The sequence below is a fragment of the Ruditapes philippinarum genome, unplaced genomic scaffold (assembly GCF_026571515.1).
Source record: "Ruditapes philippinarum isolate M1 unplaced genomic scaffold, ASM2657151v2 ctg8985_1_1_1_1, whole genome shotgun sequence".
NCBI lineage: Eukaryota > Metazoa > Mollusca > Bivalvia > Venerida > Veneridae > Ruditapes > Ruditapes philippinarum.
In genome coordinates this window covers 1-17565 of record NW_026853411.1, presented here as the reverse complement: position 1 = coordinate 17565, position 17565 = coordinate 1, and the positions used below count along the sequence as shown (strand labels likewise).

The 17565-nt window shown below is 33.5% G+C and overlaps 1 protein-coding gene across 1 annotated transcript in view; it reads left to right on the top strand.

Moving 5' to 3' along the window:
• The window catches only part of LOC132736803 (tetratricopeptide repeat protein 28-like), a gene marked incomplete at its 3' end in the record, with an annotated part of 39062 nt that extends 21944 nt beyond the window's left edge, over positions 1-17118 (top strand). The window contains exons 2-7 of the mRNA XM_060724017.1: positions 6357-6504; positions 6992-7264; positions 9896-12202; positions 13315-13455; positions 13912-14189; positions 16866-17118. Coding sequence (XP_060580000.1) covers positions 6357-6504; positions 6992-7264; positions 9896-12202; positions 13315-13455; positions 13912-14189; positions 16866-17118 — 3400 coding nt within the window. The remainder of the gene's footprint in view (positions 1-6356; positions 6505-6991; positions 7265-9895; positions 12203-13314; positions 13456-13911; positions 14190-16865) is intronic.
• Between the last annotated feature and the right edge of the window lie 447 nt (positions 17119-17565).

Genomic DNA, 17565 nt, shown 5'->3' with positions numbered 1-17565 from the left:
AAAATATCAATTTTTAGAGGACAAGTTAACGGATAGTTTGCTTTGCTCCGTTACTCTATATGTGTTTAAGATTGATTCAAAATCGTTCTCAATTACTTATTTTTAAGAGGGTCGTTAATCATACGAGATAGTTAAATAACGAGTTTCTTTAATGTTCATGTAAGATTCAGACTGGATGATCAAAGGGTACAGAAATACAATAATGTTCATAACGAATGAACCGTGTTATAATAAATATCAAAATTATTGTAACTCGAGTAATATTAAGTGTGGCCTTCGAGGAAACTGAAAGTTCACCTTGCTTTTGAACATTAGTGCTTTGTTTGTAATTGATTTCCCATAAATTCTCATTTTTTTCTGACCGTGAAGGTAATTACTGGCATATTTTGTTTGTTGTAAATGCTTGTTTATCTATAATTTATTTTTTTCTGGTTTTGTCGGAAACATCCACTCCGGACAATGTTCGGTTTACAAGGAGATAAGAATCTACAAGAGAAAATGTAATTATGATCAGCTGCTTTTATAATTTTTTAACCTCATGGAGATTTCTGTCGGAGATGTATTAACATTAGTATAAGATTTAGTACTTTAGCAAACTGAGAGAAATTAGTAAATTGTTATTTTCGTAGTTTTTCGTTCATGTATTTTTAATGAGAAAGTATGAAGCATCATGTATTATTGAGAGGAAAATGCTCGTAATTTCACATATAAAGTATTAAACATGTACTTATGAGGCCAGAAATGATAATTATAAAAGGAAAACTTATATGATTTTGTGTTGTTGTTGTTTACATTGATATATATTTTTTTCGATGAATTTCGTTCCTTTCAATGAAGAGTACGCGATATCGCCAAATCTTTAAATATCTTTAAAATTGATGATTGATTGGTATTAAAGTATTTAGTCTGTTTATTTACTTATAAGTAAAAAAGATGAAAACATTGACCTCTTGGGGCACACCCAGTTTTCGTTATATATATATTTTGAATGTAAATATATTTACTTATTGATAGGGTACTGACTGGTTAAGTATGCTCGGTTCTTTAAAGGTCCTCATTTTATTAATGGAATACCGTCGTTGACTTCTATATACCTCTTGTAGTGGAGATGTCACTATTTGAAGTCGTTAAAATCTTTTTCATTACGTTGTTTACATTCGGGACGTGTGAAGTTTGTCAATTTGCTTTCAATTTTAAATGAATGGTTTTAATTTTCTTACAATCATTGCATTAAGTCAGCTCCCATGTGGCCGAGTGAGTTTTGTTATTGTTGTTTTTTCAACAATTTGCATATTTTAAAGGAATATACAGAAACTCTTTTTTGAAGTCACTAAATTCCTAGATTAATTAGTTTGTTTATAAAATCGGGATTTCTTTGACAATTCAGGATTATGACAGATCTGATAGCATTTATTATAATCCTGATAATGTCAACTTTAAAATTTAACAAATTTGCCCCCCCAATTAGCCAGCATAGTTTTCTTGAAAATTTGCTAGACATTTTAAGTTATCTACTACAGTATGAACATGCGATCAAACATGTTTGCCTTTTTAGTATAATTTAAGATCTATTTGTTAGATATAAAGTGACATGTTAAAAGTATAGACAAAGGTAAAAGAGACATAAGTGACAGAGCCGAAAAAGGTAAAACGTTAATGTTTTATTAATTGATTCAGCGTCAACCCCCACACCAGATTTTCAGATACCCTTATTATCTAAATTAGATATGAACTTTTGTTATACTTCTGTGCTCAGGCTGCTGACTAAATGTCTCTGTCTTAAATTGTCAGTATATGGACTTAAGTAATCACAAGGCTTCACAATTGAGATATATTCAATTTTGTTTTTAATATATTACTCAGCTATCATATTGTAATTTGTTGAGCTTACTGTTGAGTTTACTGAAAGGCTGGAGACCGCCTCCGTGGTCGAGGGGTTAGAGTCGATGACCTCTAATCCAGTTACCTCTCTGGCGTGGGTTCGATCCCCTGGAGATACTTTGGTAGTTTAGCGCGGAGGAAGGTAGTCTAGTAATGGTGTAACTCTCCAGGAACGATAGTTAGAAAACTACCCACCTATATGACTGAAATACTGTTGGAAAAAGGCGTAAAATGAAACAAACAAACAAACAAACTGAAAGGCTGCTGCAATATAAAGTTTGTATAAGAGACAGTTAAGAAGCTACTTTGAGCGCAGATGGTTGCTATGCACACTGTAGATACCATACGTTGAACTGCCATGCAGACTCAATCTTATGTTTGAATCTGCCTACTTTAACGATTTTAAGCTAACACCTTCATAGTGGTGACCAACAGATTATTAGAAACTACTGTCATGAGAGATTGCAACCAAATTCTTTACAATTTACAGAACAGGCTTTGATTTTGATACAATGTCAAGATTGTTTCCTATATGAATGAGCTGACATAAAAACTACAAGATACTTCTTTCTCTTTCCTTATTTCTGTACGGCAATCAATGAATATAAATGATACACAAGTAATATCAAAGAAACAATCATTTAACCAAATGGATACGCAAGAAGACAAAATAACGAGCAGTGGTCACAAACTCATGATCCGAAAGTCATGAATATAAATGACTGTCATGTAAATATTGACAAATAAAACGGCCAAATTGTTCTGTTTGATCTGTGTATTTGTAGTTGGTGATTTGATATGTGAATTGATAGTTTAACCCATTACTTCATATACACGCCTTTTAACGCCTTTTTCACCCCCCCCCTTTTTGTTGTCTCAAATGATGAAAAAATGCCTTATTTAGGCCCCAAACACTTGTTTTTGTTTAAGATATGTTGTTAAAAAAATTGACCTCTTTTTCGGTGCGCCCCCCAACCAAAAGATACATCAGGGGGTTGCCAGAAGGGGGATGTGCCCCCTTCTGTTTTGGGGGGTTTGAAGGGGGGCGGAGTCCCCCTCATCGCCAAGAAAATTTTGGACTTGTGAGAGGCTGTAAATGACCCCAGATTGATCATAAGGTAACGTGTAACCAACGCTGAAAAGCATTTGACTCTATCTCAATCCATTGATAAGTTGCAGCACTTTGAAATCAATTTTGATGGAAAAAATCAACGCAAAATAGTGATTTTTGGCAATTTTGAGATGTCCCCTCGTTGCCATGGTAACAGAAAATTTAAGTCTGAGCATGTTGTTGCAAGGACAATGGTCCAGTCAACATTTGTGCCAAGTTTGATTAGTGTTGAAGCAGTTTTTATAGTATTATAGCAATTTGAACTTGTAACGGGAGACTTTTCAATGAAAACAGCCATTTTTCAGAAAATGCTCATGAAGCAATGGGTTAAAACAGAGTGTCACTCTCATCACAACAAGTGTGATCTGAAGGTCGTGAGTTCGATCCTCACCTGGGGCACAATTAACTTACAGAGAAGACTGAGGGTTTGTGCAAAATCTTATCATCATATTCCGAGCCTGCATGTTCCTAAAATGTTGTATGCATGGGCTCACTATACTTGCAGTTTCGTTTTGTTTCCTCCACCAGTTTAGCTTGAAATATAAACCATATAATTTCTTCACTATGTCATTGTGACTTGAAACCTCTTAAAAAAAAAAAAAGAAAAAGAAAATAATTATTATAAGCAGCCATATGCCAAGATAATAACATAGGACATTCTCAATAGCTAGGCTTTCAAAGATTACAGTTGAAAAGAAATAAAGTTAATAAACATATGTCAGCAATGATTTAATTGCTTCATGCAAATCCGGGTTTTATATTGTTGCCCTGACATGCCTTGAATTTATAATGAACAGTTCCGAATTCAAAGCCGAGACTGGTCTATTATAGAATATCAGTGGGTGAAAGTGTTTGATTTTAATAGTTAATATGATGATGAAAGCCTGTTGATTATTAAATACACTGGTTTAATACACGAGACGTTAGCAAAACATCAAAGACATTTTAATTACACATAGACTTGTTAATCTTTTTAAGATGTTCATTTGCCGCTAATGTGCAGGGTATTATTCATGTTTTAATTCATGGTTTATAGGAATATGGAGGGAAAAAAAGCAAACAAAATGCATACATCATTTCGTGAAGTAGATAATAATCAGTATCATATATCTAATTGATGTATAAACAGCTCTTATTTAGTGACTCACACGTTATGATAGACTGTTTTTTGTCACGTCTTATATAAATGAGTGAAATTATTGTGAAGGAAAAATCATCATTCTTAATCTCCATAAACACTTGCCTCTTTTCTCATTTAATCACAGTGCAAATAGATGAAATTTGCTATTTTTAAGTATGAAGCAAAACAAATCTGGAAAAGGGAAGATCCATTAATAGCAAATTGAAAACAAAATTTAAAAGCGAAAATTACTGACTCAGCTTGAATGAGAGAAATGTATCTGTCATGCATCCTAGCTCCACTACAATTCAATTTTGAATGCAACCTTAACTTAGTAAATAACATTTGCCCTTCCAGGCTCTATACATGTATATATATATATATTAAATTTTTGTATTTTTATATTGAAACAAAGAAAAGTCAAGGTTACTTAAAATTGCACAAATTCAGTATCTATAAAAAATCAGGCTTAGAATTAGTGAGTTGAAATAAGTTTTTACTGAAATATTTCATTTTGATACCAGTTTAACATCCTCTTAATGTATTGAACACATTCTGTATAAAGAGTTTTGTAAAAATGTAATCAAAGAACACTGCCTGTAGCCTGATCTATAACATTAACAGTGTCACATAGTCATTAGTGAAAGTCTTTTTGTTTTTACCTGTAATTAAATCTTCACTCGTAAATCATTCCACATTCATTAATCTTACTGATCCCTTTAAGAAAACCAGGGAACCAGTCATCTAGAAAAATTGTCTCATTTTGAGAACCATTCTATGCTGGGTGATTGGTTTACAGAACAGTTTCCTATGTTCATATTCTGCTTCGTTAGTCATGTCCTCATAATGTCTGGCTTCTTGTTTGATAGAGCAAAAGCTTGAGGCGGAAAAAAACTTGGGTTTTGTGAGGAAATAGCTTATTCATGATACATTGGTTTTGAGAATTAAATCTTTCGGGTTTTTGGTTTTCGTTTTGTCGGCAAGAAATCTTTTTTTTTCTGTATTGCTGAACATTTGCTGAGAAAATTTGCTGAGTCATATCAGCACACAAAGTGTGTGCAGTTCTCATTTGACATAACATTTCTGCTCTTATTTTGCTGTACCAGATCAGGGTTAATTTAAGAAGCTCGTTTTTATATCCAAAGAAAAAGAAAATTATATATTCAAGTCAACAGGGTTAATTTAAGAAGCTCGTTTTAATATCCAAAGAAAAAGAAAATTATATATTTCAAGTCATTTATTTGTCTTTTAAGTGTGAGGGACAGAGGGAGTCTCCAGTGCAGTGGTTACAAAACAATATCTTTCTGTAACAGAAAAGCGTCTTAATTTTCTCTGTGATTAAGAATTTCCTGAAACAGGAAATTGGCTGTTTTGTCATACATTGGAACAATTTGTACGCATAATAGCCCAAATAGTGAAACTACTGGGAGAAAAAAAGGACATCATTTCATGGCATTTTGTATACAGAATGAGGACAATACACTGTGAACCCAATAGGCTTAATCTTTGTATAATAACTGTTGTATATAGAACTGAAACAAGCGTAATTATTCTACGCAGAAACTAAAAACCCTTTTACTTAAGAATTACCAGATAAAAAAACTAATAATATAAAACAAATATTTAATTCATAAGTTTGTCTGTGTATTGTTTGTCTTTGAATCATTTAGAATCAGATGGTGGAAAAATTGTATGAAAACTGTAATGTTAATTTAAGAAATGACATAATAGATAATGTAATTGTTTGTTTGGGCAATTGATTAATCAATATTAAATTTAGAACATTTTTGTTTGGATATGAAAGGTTTTGAAGTGTAGATTGCATTTAGTTAAAAGTACAAAATGTATTGAAGCAGATAATTTATCAACTCATCTATCTTACAAAATGGACACACTAGATAAAAGGGGAATAACTGGGCATTGACAATTCATGTAATATTAGAAAAGGGGAGTAACTTTGTATAACAAAATAAGACCATCCTAGAATATTACCAGAGGAGTAATGTAATCATTCATTCTTTGATGAAGTTATGCAACATCCAACTTAAAAAATGGACACATTAGATAAAAGGGGAATAACTGGGCATTGACAATTCATGTAATATTAGAAAAGGGGAGTAACTTTGCATGGCATAATGTGACAGTCCTTATTACGTACCTGAAGAGTACAATGTAACTTGTAAGCATTCATTCTGTGATGTTACGTTATATAACTATATATTTTGTTTCTTTGTGTATTTTCAGGCATACATTAGAGAAGGGTCTGCTCTGCAACAGCTAGGCCAGCATGCTGATGCACTGGCGGCGTTTGCGGCGGGGCTTGCACAAGACACCAACAATACTGGTCTCCTGGGAGGGCTGATTGAGGCAGCATTAAAATGTCCTCTCAAAGGTATGTTGTCTTACATTTGTTTCTGATCTGCCTCCATATGTGCTTAATAAAAAGCAAAATTTTACTGAATATTACAGGATTTCATAATTTATATCATATTTCTGGTTAAGAAAGTACTTAAAAATCTTTTTAAAAAAGTATATATCTGAAAAAATTGAAGTTTTATCATTTAATATTTTAGTCTTTTTAATTAAATCAATGTAGTTTAGTTCAAACATATTTATTTTAGATCAGTTCAGAAGAAAGCTTGAAGCTAATTTGAAGCTGAAGCTTTCTAGAACTGAAACAAGTGTTGGTGAAAATTTTGTTTGTGACCAGAGTTGAGCTCGAATCCATGACCCCTGAGTTAAGACATAAACACCTTAATCATTAGGCAGGCCATCACTGATCATGCTGTTTGAGTAAGAATTTTCCTAAAAAAAATTCATAATAAAAATTTCAAATTAATTGTGAAAGATTGATAAAGAAGGAATACTTTTCTTTTCAGAAAAACTGGAACCCATCTTCCAACAGCTACAACAGCTGAAATTGGACAAGAGCCCTTTTGTAATCATCTCTGTGATTGGCCAAGAGCTTCTTCAAGCTGGCCACTACAATGCCTCGACACAAATGTTGGAGGCTGCTCTAAAAATAGGCACATGCAGCCTCAAGTTGAGGGGCTCGGTATTTTCTGCGCTCAGCAGCGGATACTGGGGCCTTGGAAATATAGACAAGGCAATCACATACATGCAAAAAGATTTACAAGTGGCAAAAAATCTAGGTGAGTATTAATTATGAAGGAGATGAAATAGTAGAGCAATCTTCATTAGAAACAGTTTTTAAAACTTTTTTTTTTTGAATTATTTATACTGCATTGTTTTCAAGAACAATTTTAAGTTTAATTTATTTTGCATAGAGAAATAGAACCAATCAGTAACAAGTAAATTAAAATTTGAATTGAGAAATGATCACAACTTATAAGCCTTACGTTGAAGAAGGCATGTGCCTTATAGGATGTAATCTTATTTATCTTCCAAGACCCTGTCATTTCAAGATATAAATGTATTTAAAAAAATTTAGGCAGAGGTAATTGATAGAAGAATAAACAAACATCTCTTTCTTGGAACCCTTTACACAGAAAAAAATAAAAAGTACAAAAGCCAAATAACTAAATTTAACTATTGTCAACTAATTGAACCAAGTGACCTTATGTCACTGATTTATAACACCTTTACAGACTTTCCTCAACTGTTTTCAAGATTTAAATCTCCGATATATATATAGCCTTAAACGATTACAAAAGAGTTTTTATTGTATTAAACCAGAGGTCATTACATACAAATTATTTTGACTCATTAGAAATTTAAACAAGCACAGAAACCGTTGTTAAATGTGTGACCAGAGTCTGGTTCCAGGCTGTCTACTTGAAACCATATATTTTCTAGTGCACAATGGCGGTAAATTACGGTATTTTAGCTCTTTGTGTCTGGAGATAGAATTGTTCAAGCTGTATTGCTTACTCTTCAGAGCTGGGAGATAAAATTGCTATTATTATGTAGATGACACGATTGTTTTCAGTCAATAAGGCCATTGTTAATTGATTTGTGAACTTAGATAATGAAGTTTTAAAATTGCTAACTTCATAATGATACTTCTCTCCAATTACCAGCCATAAAGCACAGAAAATTGCTCCTCTCATTAAAAGGCTGTTTTACAGTTATTTGTAAAGGACGAGACAAAACCTAAAAAATGTAAAAATTGCTTTTTAAGTATTTGTGATAATGCTTAAAAGCTTAATGCTTTTTTCTGTATTATAAATCAAGCTAGATTTTAATGGTTTTTCCATTATAGCGTTGCTACTGTTGTAATTATGGTTAAAATTCATGAAACGGTCATTCTTAAATTTAATGCCGACTCAAAGTCTGTTAATTTGACAGGTATTAAAGTGTCGTCAAGTACTGTGGACAGCGGTTCTTTATATTTATGTATTGTATATGTATATAATTAATATAAACAGTTCTCAGTAATCCGTATATTGGATATACTTAATAATATAATGCTTTTAAGTGTTTATTTTTATTTCATTATGACCGTAGTAGTATGAGTTCATCTATTCCAACTAAATTTTATAAAAGCACAATGTAAAACTTGATTATGATATCTAAAATTCAAATATTAAATTCACCCTCTCTTGCAGTTATACCTGATGCACGGTATCTCTCATTAGATATCTAGAAATATGCATTAATTTTAAATTTCATGGAATTTTCCATACAATATTTGTATGGTGACATGGACACCACTGTAATATATAAAGTGTATGGAGATTTTCGATATGAGAATAGAATTGAAATAATTTTTATTATTTTTTAATTAAATTTAACAAAAATATTGTTTTACATGTCTTGAAAAGTACATGCATGGTCACCTTCAGCTTAAGCTATATTTACATTAAACCTTCCACTGCTGGAACCAAATGTGACAATAGCCTTTGCCACCAGTATAGAGCCAGCCCAGCCTGCACATTCATGTAGTCTGACCAGGCCCTTCACTGTTGACTGACAAACTTTATTTTTCATCTTGACACTCTCAAAAATTGAAGAAATTTAGCTGGTTACGGGACCAAATTATCAAAAATGGAACGAGAATTGATCATAAATATTCATTTAATTGAACAAAATGATTTTGCACATCTTAAATTGGTTGAAGTCTTCACATAATATAGCAGAACAAGTCAAAAAGATCTAACCAACTACGTAATTATGTAAATAAACTCCCTTGATGCAATGACGGCACTTGAAAACTTCGCAGTTTTCTCACTTTGTTACGTTTTCAGTGTCTCTGTGGAGGCGAACTTGCCTCTTTCTGGATGATTGCTTTCATTGATGGACGTAATCTAATAGAGGGCAGTCTAGACTTCTCCTCTTCAATAAAAACACTCCTATTAAATACATGAAACATTTCTATCTCAGTGGCCAAGACTGCTAATTAAGATACATTTTCTTATGCTGTGATTAATCAAAGTAGAATTTGAACCAAAATGATGAAAAACTGGTAAAGAATTATTTATAGTATGATCAGATTAAATGACAAGTGTTCATTTTTGATTGTTAGTTACTTAGGCAGGAAAATTATTCTTAGAATTTTGAAAAAAAAAAACAATCCCTCTAAATTTACAAACTTATATTAATTTGCTTCTTTCATTATATAAAAATGTCCAAAAACATTGTATACGAGTTTCACAATAATTTTCATTTTTATCTGTGCCAATGTAGAAAATAAATAGATAATAATTTTGGAGTTATGTGTTATAAATTCAGGAATTTATTTCTTCTATATGACTTCTGAAATAGCAAGTGCGAAAATTTAATCTGTTTGAAACTTGATTGACCATTTTTGTTTTCTTTTTTAGGAGATGCAGAAGGAGAGTGCCGTGCCTATGGCAACCTGGGGTCAGCATATTTCTCCAAAGGTCATTACAAGGAGGCTCTGTCACATGACCGGTTTCAACTGGTTTTAGCCATGAGATTGAAGGACCGCCAAACAGCAACGGTAGCTCTTGGCCGACTAGGTCACGTGTACACAGCAATTGGGGACTACCCAAATGCATTGCAAAGTCACAAACAATGTGTGTTATTATTAAAACAAAGCAACGAAAAACTGTTGGAAGCTCGAGAAATTGGTAACGTAGGTGCCGTGTACTTAGCAATGGGAAATTTTGAAAGTGCTGTCGAATGTCATTTAGAACATCTAAAAATAGCAAAAGGTTTAAAAAATAGTGTTGAGGAGGCGAGAGCTTATAGTAACCTCGGTAGTGCGTACCATTATAAAAGAAATTATGAAAAAGCAATAGTGTATCATAAACAAGTGTTGAAACTAGCTGAACAAAAGAGTGATAAATCTTTGGAAGCACGAGCATATGCTGGTTTAGGTCATGCGGCCCGATGTATGCAAGCGTATGATATGTCAAAAACTTACCATGAAAAACAGTTGGATAATGCCCTACAGACTCGGGACAGAGTGGCTGAGGGTCGTGCGTGTTCAAATCTTGGGATTATTTATCATCAACTAGCGGAATATGAAGCTGCTTTGAAACTACATAAAGTTCATCTTTCAATTGCTAAAGAATTAGGTGACAGGGCTAGTCAAGGCAGAGCATTAGGTAATATCGGAAACGCGTATTGTGCATTAAATCAATTTGAACAAGCAATAAAATACAATAAACAGGAATTAGCAATATCCACTGAAGTGAATGACCGGCATTCAGAGGGATCAACGCATGGAAATTTAGCGGTAGCGTATCAGACGTTGAAAATGTACGACAGTGCTCATCAGCATTATGTGGCTCATTTGAATATTTCACGAGAGCTTAAAGATTCTCAGAGTGAGGCAAGGGCAGTGTGCAATTTGGGTAATTTTCACAGCTCGCGTGGAGAATATACGAACTCTATACCATACTATGAGCAGTATTTAATGCTCTCTCAGGAACTACATGACTCTGAAGGTGAGGCGAAAGCCTGCTTTTGTTTAGGTTATGCACATTTTGCTCTCGGAAACTTTTTAGAATCGGTTCGATATTACAAGCAGGATCTTTCTATAGCTCAAGAATTGAAAAATCAGCTTGGTATTGCACGAGCGTACTGTAATTTAGGTCTTGCCCACAAAGCTTTGAACAATTACACGGAAGCATTGGACTGCCAGAAAAAGTGTTTGAATCTAATGACAGCTTTGAAAAATGTAAAAGGTCATTTTCGATCGCTCGGAAATATCGGTGATATTCTTTTAAAGACTGGTGATACGAGTGAAGCAATAAAATTCTATAATCAGCAGTTAACATTAGCGAAGCAGTGTAACAGCCAAGATATGATGGCGTCTGCCAATGGTGCACTGGGTTCGGCACACAGGGTGCTTACTCAGTACGATAAAGCCCTTGCGTATCATACACAGGAGTTGAGTATAAGGCAAGATATGAATGACCTTAAAGGCGAGTGCAGAGCTCACGGAAATTTGGGTAGTGTTCACATGTGCTTAGGGAAATACATGAATGCATTTAAATGTTACGAAGAACAGCTCGAGAAAAGTAGAGAGCTTCAGGACAGTGCAATGGAAGCAAATGCCTGCGGAAATCTTGCGATTACGAAAATGAATATGGGTAATTTTGAAGAAGCAATAGGATTATTTGAACAACAGTTAGCAATGTTAGAGCAGGTCCATGGAAACAACGCTACTTTCGATAAAGGGCGTGCATTTGGAAATCTTGGAGATTGTTATGAGGCACTTGGTGATTTTGATGAATCAATTAAATGTCATGAACAATATCTTGCTATCGCACAAAATGCTGGTCATTTGTCGGATCAAGATAAAGCATACAGAGGTCTTGGAAATGCTCATCGGTCTGTTGGAAATCTTCAGCAAGCGTTAGTTTGTTTCGAAAAGAGGCTTGTAGTCGCTCATGAGTTGAACAGTTCAGCGGCAAAAGCCTCGGCTTATGGAGAACTAGGATGCTTGCATAGTCTACTGGGTAATTTCGAGCAAGCAATTTCCTGTCTGCAGCATCAGTTAACAATTGCACAGGAAATGTCAGATAGTTTATGTGAAGGGGACGCTGCCTGTGGTTTGGGCGGAGTTTATCAGCAGATGGGCGAGTATGACAAAGCCCTGGAATATCATGAAATGGATCTAAAAATAGCAGAAAATACAAATAACACAGCTTGCCAATGTAAGTATAAGATATACATTATGTCTTTCCTTCTTCTGTGGTATTCACTCAATGTATGTTGAATAACAAAATGTATAGTTCCCTATTTTATGACATTTCAAGTCACGCTGCACAGAAGTTTCAGACTTAGATTTGGATACCATGATAAGCCTTTACATTGTATACTAAAACATAGAATCCAACTGTGTATTATAGAACCTAGATTACTTAAATTGGTTCTTTGATTATAGAAATATAAATTAAAGAGTAATTTGCAAGCATAGTTTCTTGAACTCTGATATTTAGTTATTCTAATTAGTTAAAAATCAGGAAATTGTATCATTGGGTTGAAAATATCAGTTTTGCTTCTTCTGAAGGAACATCAACATGTTGACATTATGTGACTACCCATTCTCACATAACCATTTTTGTTTGACTACCTAATAACAAATCACCACATTGTGTTACTGTTCAGTTGTATTTATATCCATATTGTATCACTACCCAGTTTCAAAAAGTTAAATTATCTGCACATACACCCATTACATGGTTACCCAGTTACAAATAGCCACATTGCATGGCTTTCCCTTAAAACCTAGCCACATTGTATAACTATCCATTGACAAATAGCCACATTGCATGACTACCCATTTACAAATAGCCACATTGAATGACTACCCATTTTCAAATAGCCAAGTTTAATGACTACCCATTCACAAATGACACTTTGCATGACTTCAAATAGCACCACCACATTGCCTACTTTTTACACATAGACATATGGCAGGAATTCCTCTTCATTTGTAACCAACATTAAACGACTACTCAAGTTTACAATACCACATCATATAACTACTAATATTCAATTCACATAGTTATAATAGAAACATTTTTTAAGGTGATAAGAATTTTTATATCAGTCATGTCATAAGAGTTGTTTTAAGAAACATGCTTTGAAAACACAAGACCATCCGGCCATGATAATTGTAACTATAGACAACACAAGGATGGTCACAGTTGCCCTGTTTACAACAAACCAGATTCTTGATTGATTGTTAACATTTAACTAGGAACTCTTTTTTTCAGTTTTTTTACGAGTCTGATTTTATTTTTTTTCTTCTACGATATTTCAGGTCGAGCATATGGTAATCTGGGCCTATCCCATGAGTCTTTGGGAGAATATACCAAGGCAATTAAATACCAGGAACAGCATTTAAGTATTGCTGCGCAAATGAACGACAGGGTCGCAAAAACACTGGCGTACAGTAGTTTAGGTATATACATGTATATGAATTAAATGTACGGTATTACTTGTTGACACTTTTCTTCAGATGCGATCAGACATTTATTTGTACATTTAAGGCTTCTGTGTCAAGCTCACTTCGAAGGTTATGCTATAAAAAAAAAAGAATTTTCGTCCTAGGCGTGCCAATTATTCTCGGTTTCTGCAAAATGATTTATGCATGTTGCCTTTTCCAAGGAAGTCCATTGAGGTTTTTTGATATGATGGGACTGGAAATAATTTTTTGATATAAATGTTTCATTTGATGTAGGTCTAGACCAATAACTAGTGTGCAAAATTTCAGATCATTTCCAGAAAATTTATTCTAATCTTATTAATTCTAAATCATTACAAAAACAAGAATAATAGATATCATAATAAATTATTATTCAGCATTTTATGATTACCTGAACAACATAATTAGTAATATTCCAAAAATAACTTTCAGGGCGAGTGCATCATGCTTTAAACAATCACAAGAAAGCCGTCGAATATCTCCGTCAAGGATTACAAATCGCCGAGCAGCTTGGTCGCATGGAGGATGAGGCAAAGATACGTCACCGCCTGGGTCTTGCACTCTGGGGTAACAACGACCACGAGGAATGCCAGCAACAACTGTATAAAGCCTCGGAACTTTTTGAAAGTATTCGCCGCGATGCCCAGTTTAACAGTGAATACAAGTTGTCGTTGTTTGACCTTCAGACTGCCTGTTACCAAGCATTACAGGTAAAATATGTTTGTGACTGGTAAGCACGTCAGTTATATCTAGATTTTAAATGCTTGTTACTGTTAACAGTGATATGAAAGAATTTTATATTGTTTGATCTTCAACACTGAGAATTTCACTTTCACTGGTGGTGGTGGTGGTAGTTTTCACACCGGATCTTGGCAGTTAGCCATATTGAATTTACCAGAGCACAGTTTGGCCACTGCATCGTTCCTGTACTTCCTTATTATAGAGCTCTACCTTTATACCATACACATTATACATTGTAGAGTTCAAATTGTATTACGTAAACTCTTTAATATTTTCTAATGCTGACAGACCATGGCCAAAAACCCATACCCTAGGTAGTTAGTGCCAAAAGATATCATGAAACCCATATGACAAGGATCTTTAAAAATGCCCTCAGTCAAAGTTCAGTTAAGCTCAGTTTTTTTTATAGAATGGGGAAGAGTTTTTTTTTGTTCTAGCTTTGAGACTACTTTAATTCTAACCAAAATGTCTCCTAACACCAAATCATTTGACATACTTAGAAGACGGATAATAATACACCGGATTGTGTATGTTTTTTTTTTTTCTCAAAAAAAAAAAAAAAAGAAAGATATTTATGTAAATTTATTGCATTAAAATGAGATACTATAGTCATTTTTTTTAGGTAAATGACCCAGTCTATTCTTCTTTCTGATTTTAAAACGACCATAAAAAAAGAGTCAGATTCAAATTACTGCGCAAGATGAAAGAAATGCGATATTGTGTTGTCCCAGTCATCACCTTACATAAAATATTTGTACAATTGTTCTTCTTACATAGATTTATAGCTTTGTAAACACATAGTGTGCCCTAATTTCATTTTACATATTTTTTTACTGGTTACCTAAGACAGTTTGCAAGATAAATTTCATATTTTTTTTCCTTTGTCGTAAAATTTGTAAAATACTTTATTTTGCATTTTTTTCTTTGTGGTTGACATAACGCCAGAATTTGATACTGTACATATTTTTTAATGGTTTTTATTATTTTACGCTTGAGACTAGTGATATAGGTGTGGTTATATAACACCCTTGGTTATATATCTAATACGCGCTGAAGTCTTTTGAAAATAATAGCCGATTGTCTCGTGGTTATAGTCGAATTAACGTAAAAAAATTTGTTGCCTATACGATAACAGATACTGTAACAATAAGCTTGTTTGCCGTGTGTGCTTGTTTTTAGAATTTGATCTTAAATTGTTCAGTATGATAATGGTTTTCCTTTGGCATTTATTGTTATTAAATTTTGGTAAAGCATTTTGTAAATTGCTAAAAATACTGTAAAGTTGACTTTTATATGGTAAATTTGACAGGTTGTAGCTTGCCTGTTAACCTTTAATCTGACAAATTTCCTAAATGGACTTGTCCAGTTTCCATTTTTTTTCACTCTACATTTAATATAGTTTTGGGAAATAATAAAAAATGAAAATTGAAGTGGGGTCAGTCAACAGTATAGATCCTAGTTAGACTACATGAATATGCAGGCTGGCCTGGCCTATACTGGTGGCAACGGCCAATCATATTTGGTCATAGCAGGTTGGTGATTCTGTTTGTTACCCATTTGTGCCCGAAATAATGTGCAACAGAGCACCTGAGATCTCTCTCTACCCAATAAACCTGAAAATGTGCCATATGACGTTTTCCGACACGAAAAGAAAAAGTTGCTTTTATTAATATTTTGGCTTGGGTTAATATCATTTATTTAAATGAAGGCTAAAAATAAAGATGTATGCATTTAATCAAATACCTATTGAGCTCTGTTTTGCCATTTAAGCCTTCTAGGTATATTGTCATTTTTAAAAGAACATGTTAGTTCACCATGTCATATACTTGACACTAGATAGTAATTAAGTTAGATGCAGCAAAAATATTCCGACATTCATTTCTGCATTATTGTAGACAAAACATGTATAGTAATTTAGAGAAATTTTGTAGCAATTTAAGACAAAACATTGCTTAAAATTAAAATATTTCCATTAAAATGGCTTATAAATGTAATGGGTTACATTTTGTGACATATTTCTGACATTAATGTTGTTTAAATGGCCTTGTAATTTAGGGTAATTAACCTAACCAAGTTTAAGAAACATGATTTGATGTAATGGTTACAATAAGTTGATTTCTGAGGAAGTGCACAACAAAAAATGATGCTAAAATTCATGAGAAATGTTTCATTTAAGGTGTTACTGTAACATTAGATCTTCCTAAAGGCTGAATTAATACATGACTATTGTATGTAACATATAAAAAATCAAAGCACATGTTTTGAGTTGTTACTGGCTGAAAATGTGGCCAAGGTGTTTATTATGGTTCTTTTGTGGTTTAAAATGTAACATGTTTGAAAATAAGGGCATATAATTGGGTTTTTTTAAATGGCTGAATACTAGTATATTATAAATTAGCATCTGAAATGTGGGCTTTTATTTTGGGTTTGTGAGGGCTGACTTTGTACAGCCTGTATGAAATAAGGGCACTCAGTTTGGCTCTTAAGTTGATAAATGTACAGTATAAAAACTTTGTAAACTGTCCATGCAAATTACAAGAGGTGTAAAGGTATTTATGTATTGCATTGTATAACATCTAGCATAGAAATTTCCAGTCAATCACTATCAAAAAAGTGTAACACATATTTTAAACATATTATTACAGAGGGTGCTTGTTACACTGGACAGACATCCGGAAGCTTTGGTTGTCGCGGAGAGAGCATGTACACGTGCATTTATTGATTTATTGATGGAACGGCAAGCAGGAAGTGAAGGTTTCTATGGCAACCATGTGACCGATCCTCCACCAATCACAACAGACCAGATCCTAAGTATTGTACAGAAACAGAAAAGCATGGTTTTATATTTCTCGGTGGCGTCTGGTTTCCTCTACAGCTGGTTGTTGACACCAAGAGATGGTAAGTTGGATACCTTGCTTTGGATTTAGAACCAGTTTGAAGCAGTTACTGTATAATTTAAGCTAGTGCGTTTTAATTCTTTTAACTAGTGGGCATTCTTTGATTTGCACCACCAATTTGAAGCAGTAACTGTATAAAACCAGTGCCTTTTCAATCATTTTACCAGTCGGCATTCTTGGATTTTGTACTTGTATTTATTAATTTGCATCTCAACAAGTAATTGCCAACTTCTCCACTATATGTACTGGAATGAGCAGTGATCAATTTAATGACCCTTGGAATCATTTCTTTCGTTTCATTCTCATGCAAAAAATGATTGAGTCTTGGGTTTGAAACATGAAAACATAAGTGTTAACCTATCAGATATATCAATCCAATATCAACCAATGTCAAAATTCTTTAAATTCTTTTTTTTTCTTTTAAATCTCCTCTCTTTTTTTCCAGAAA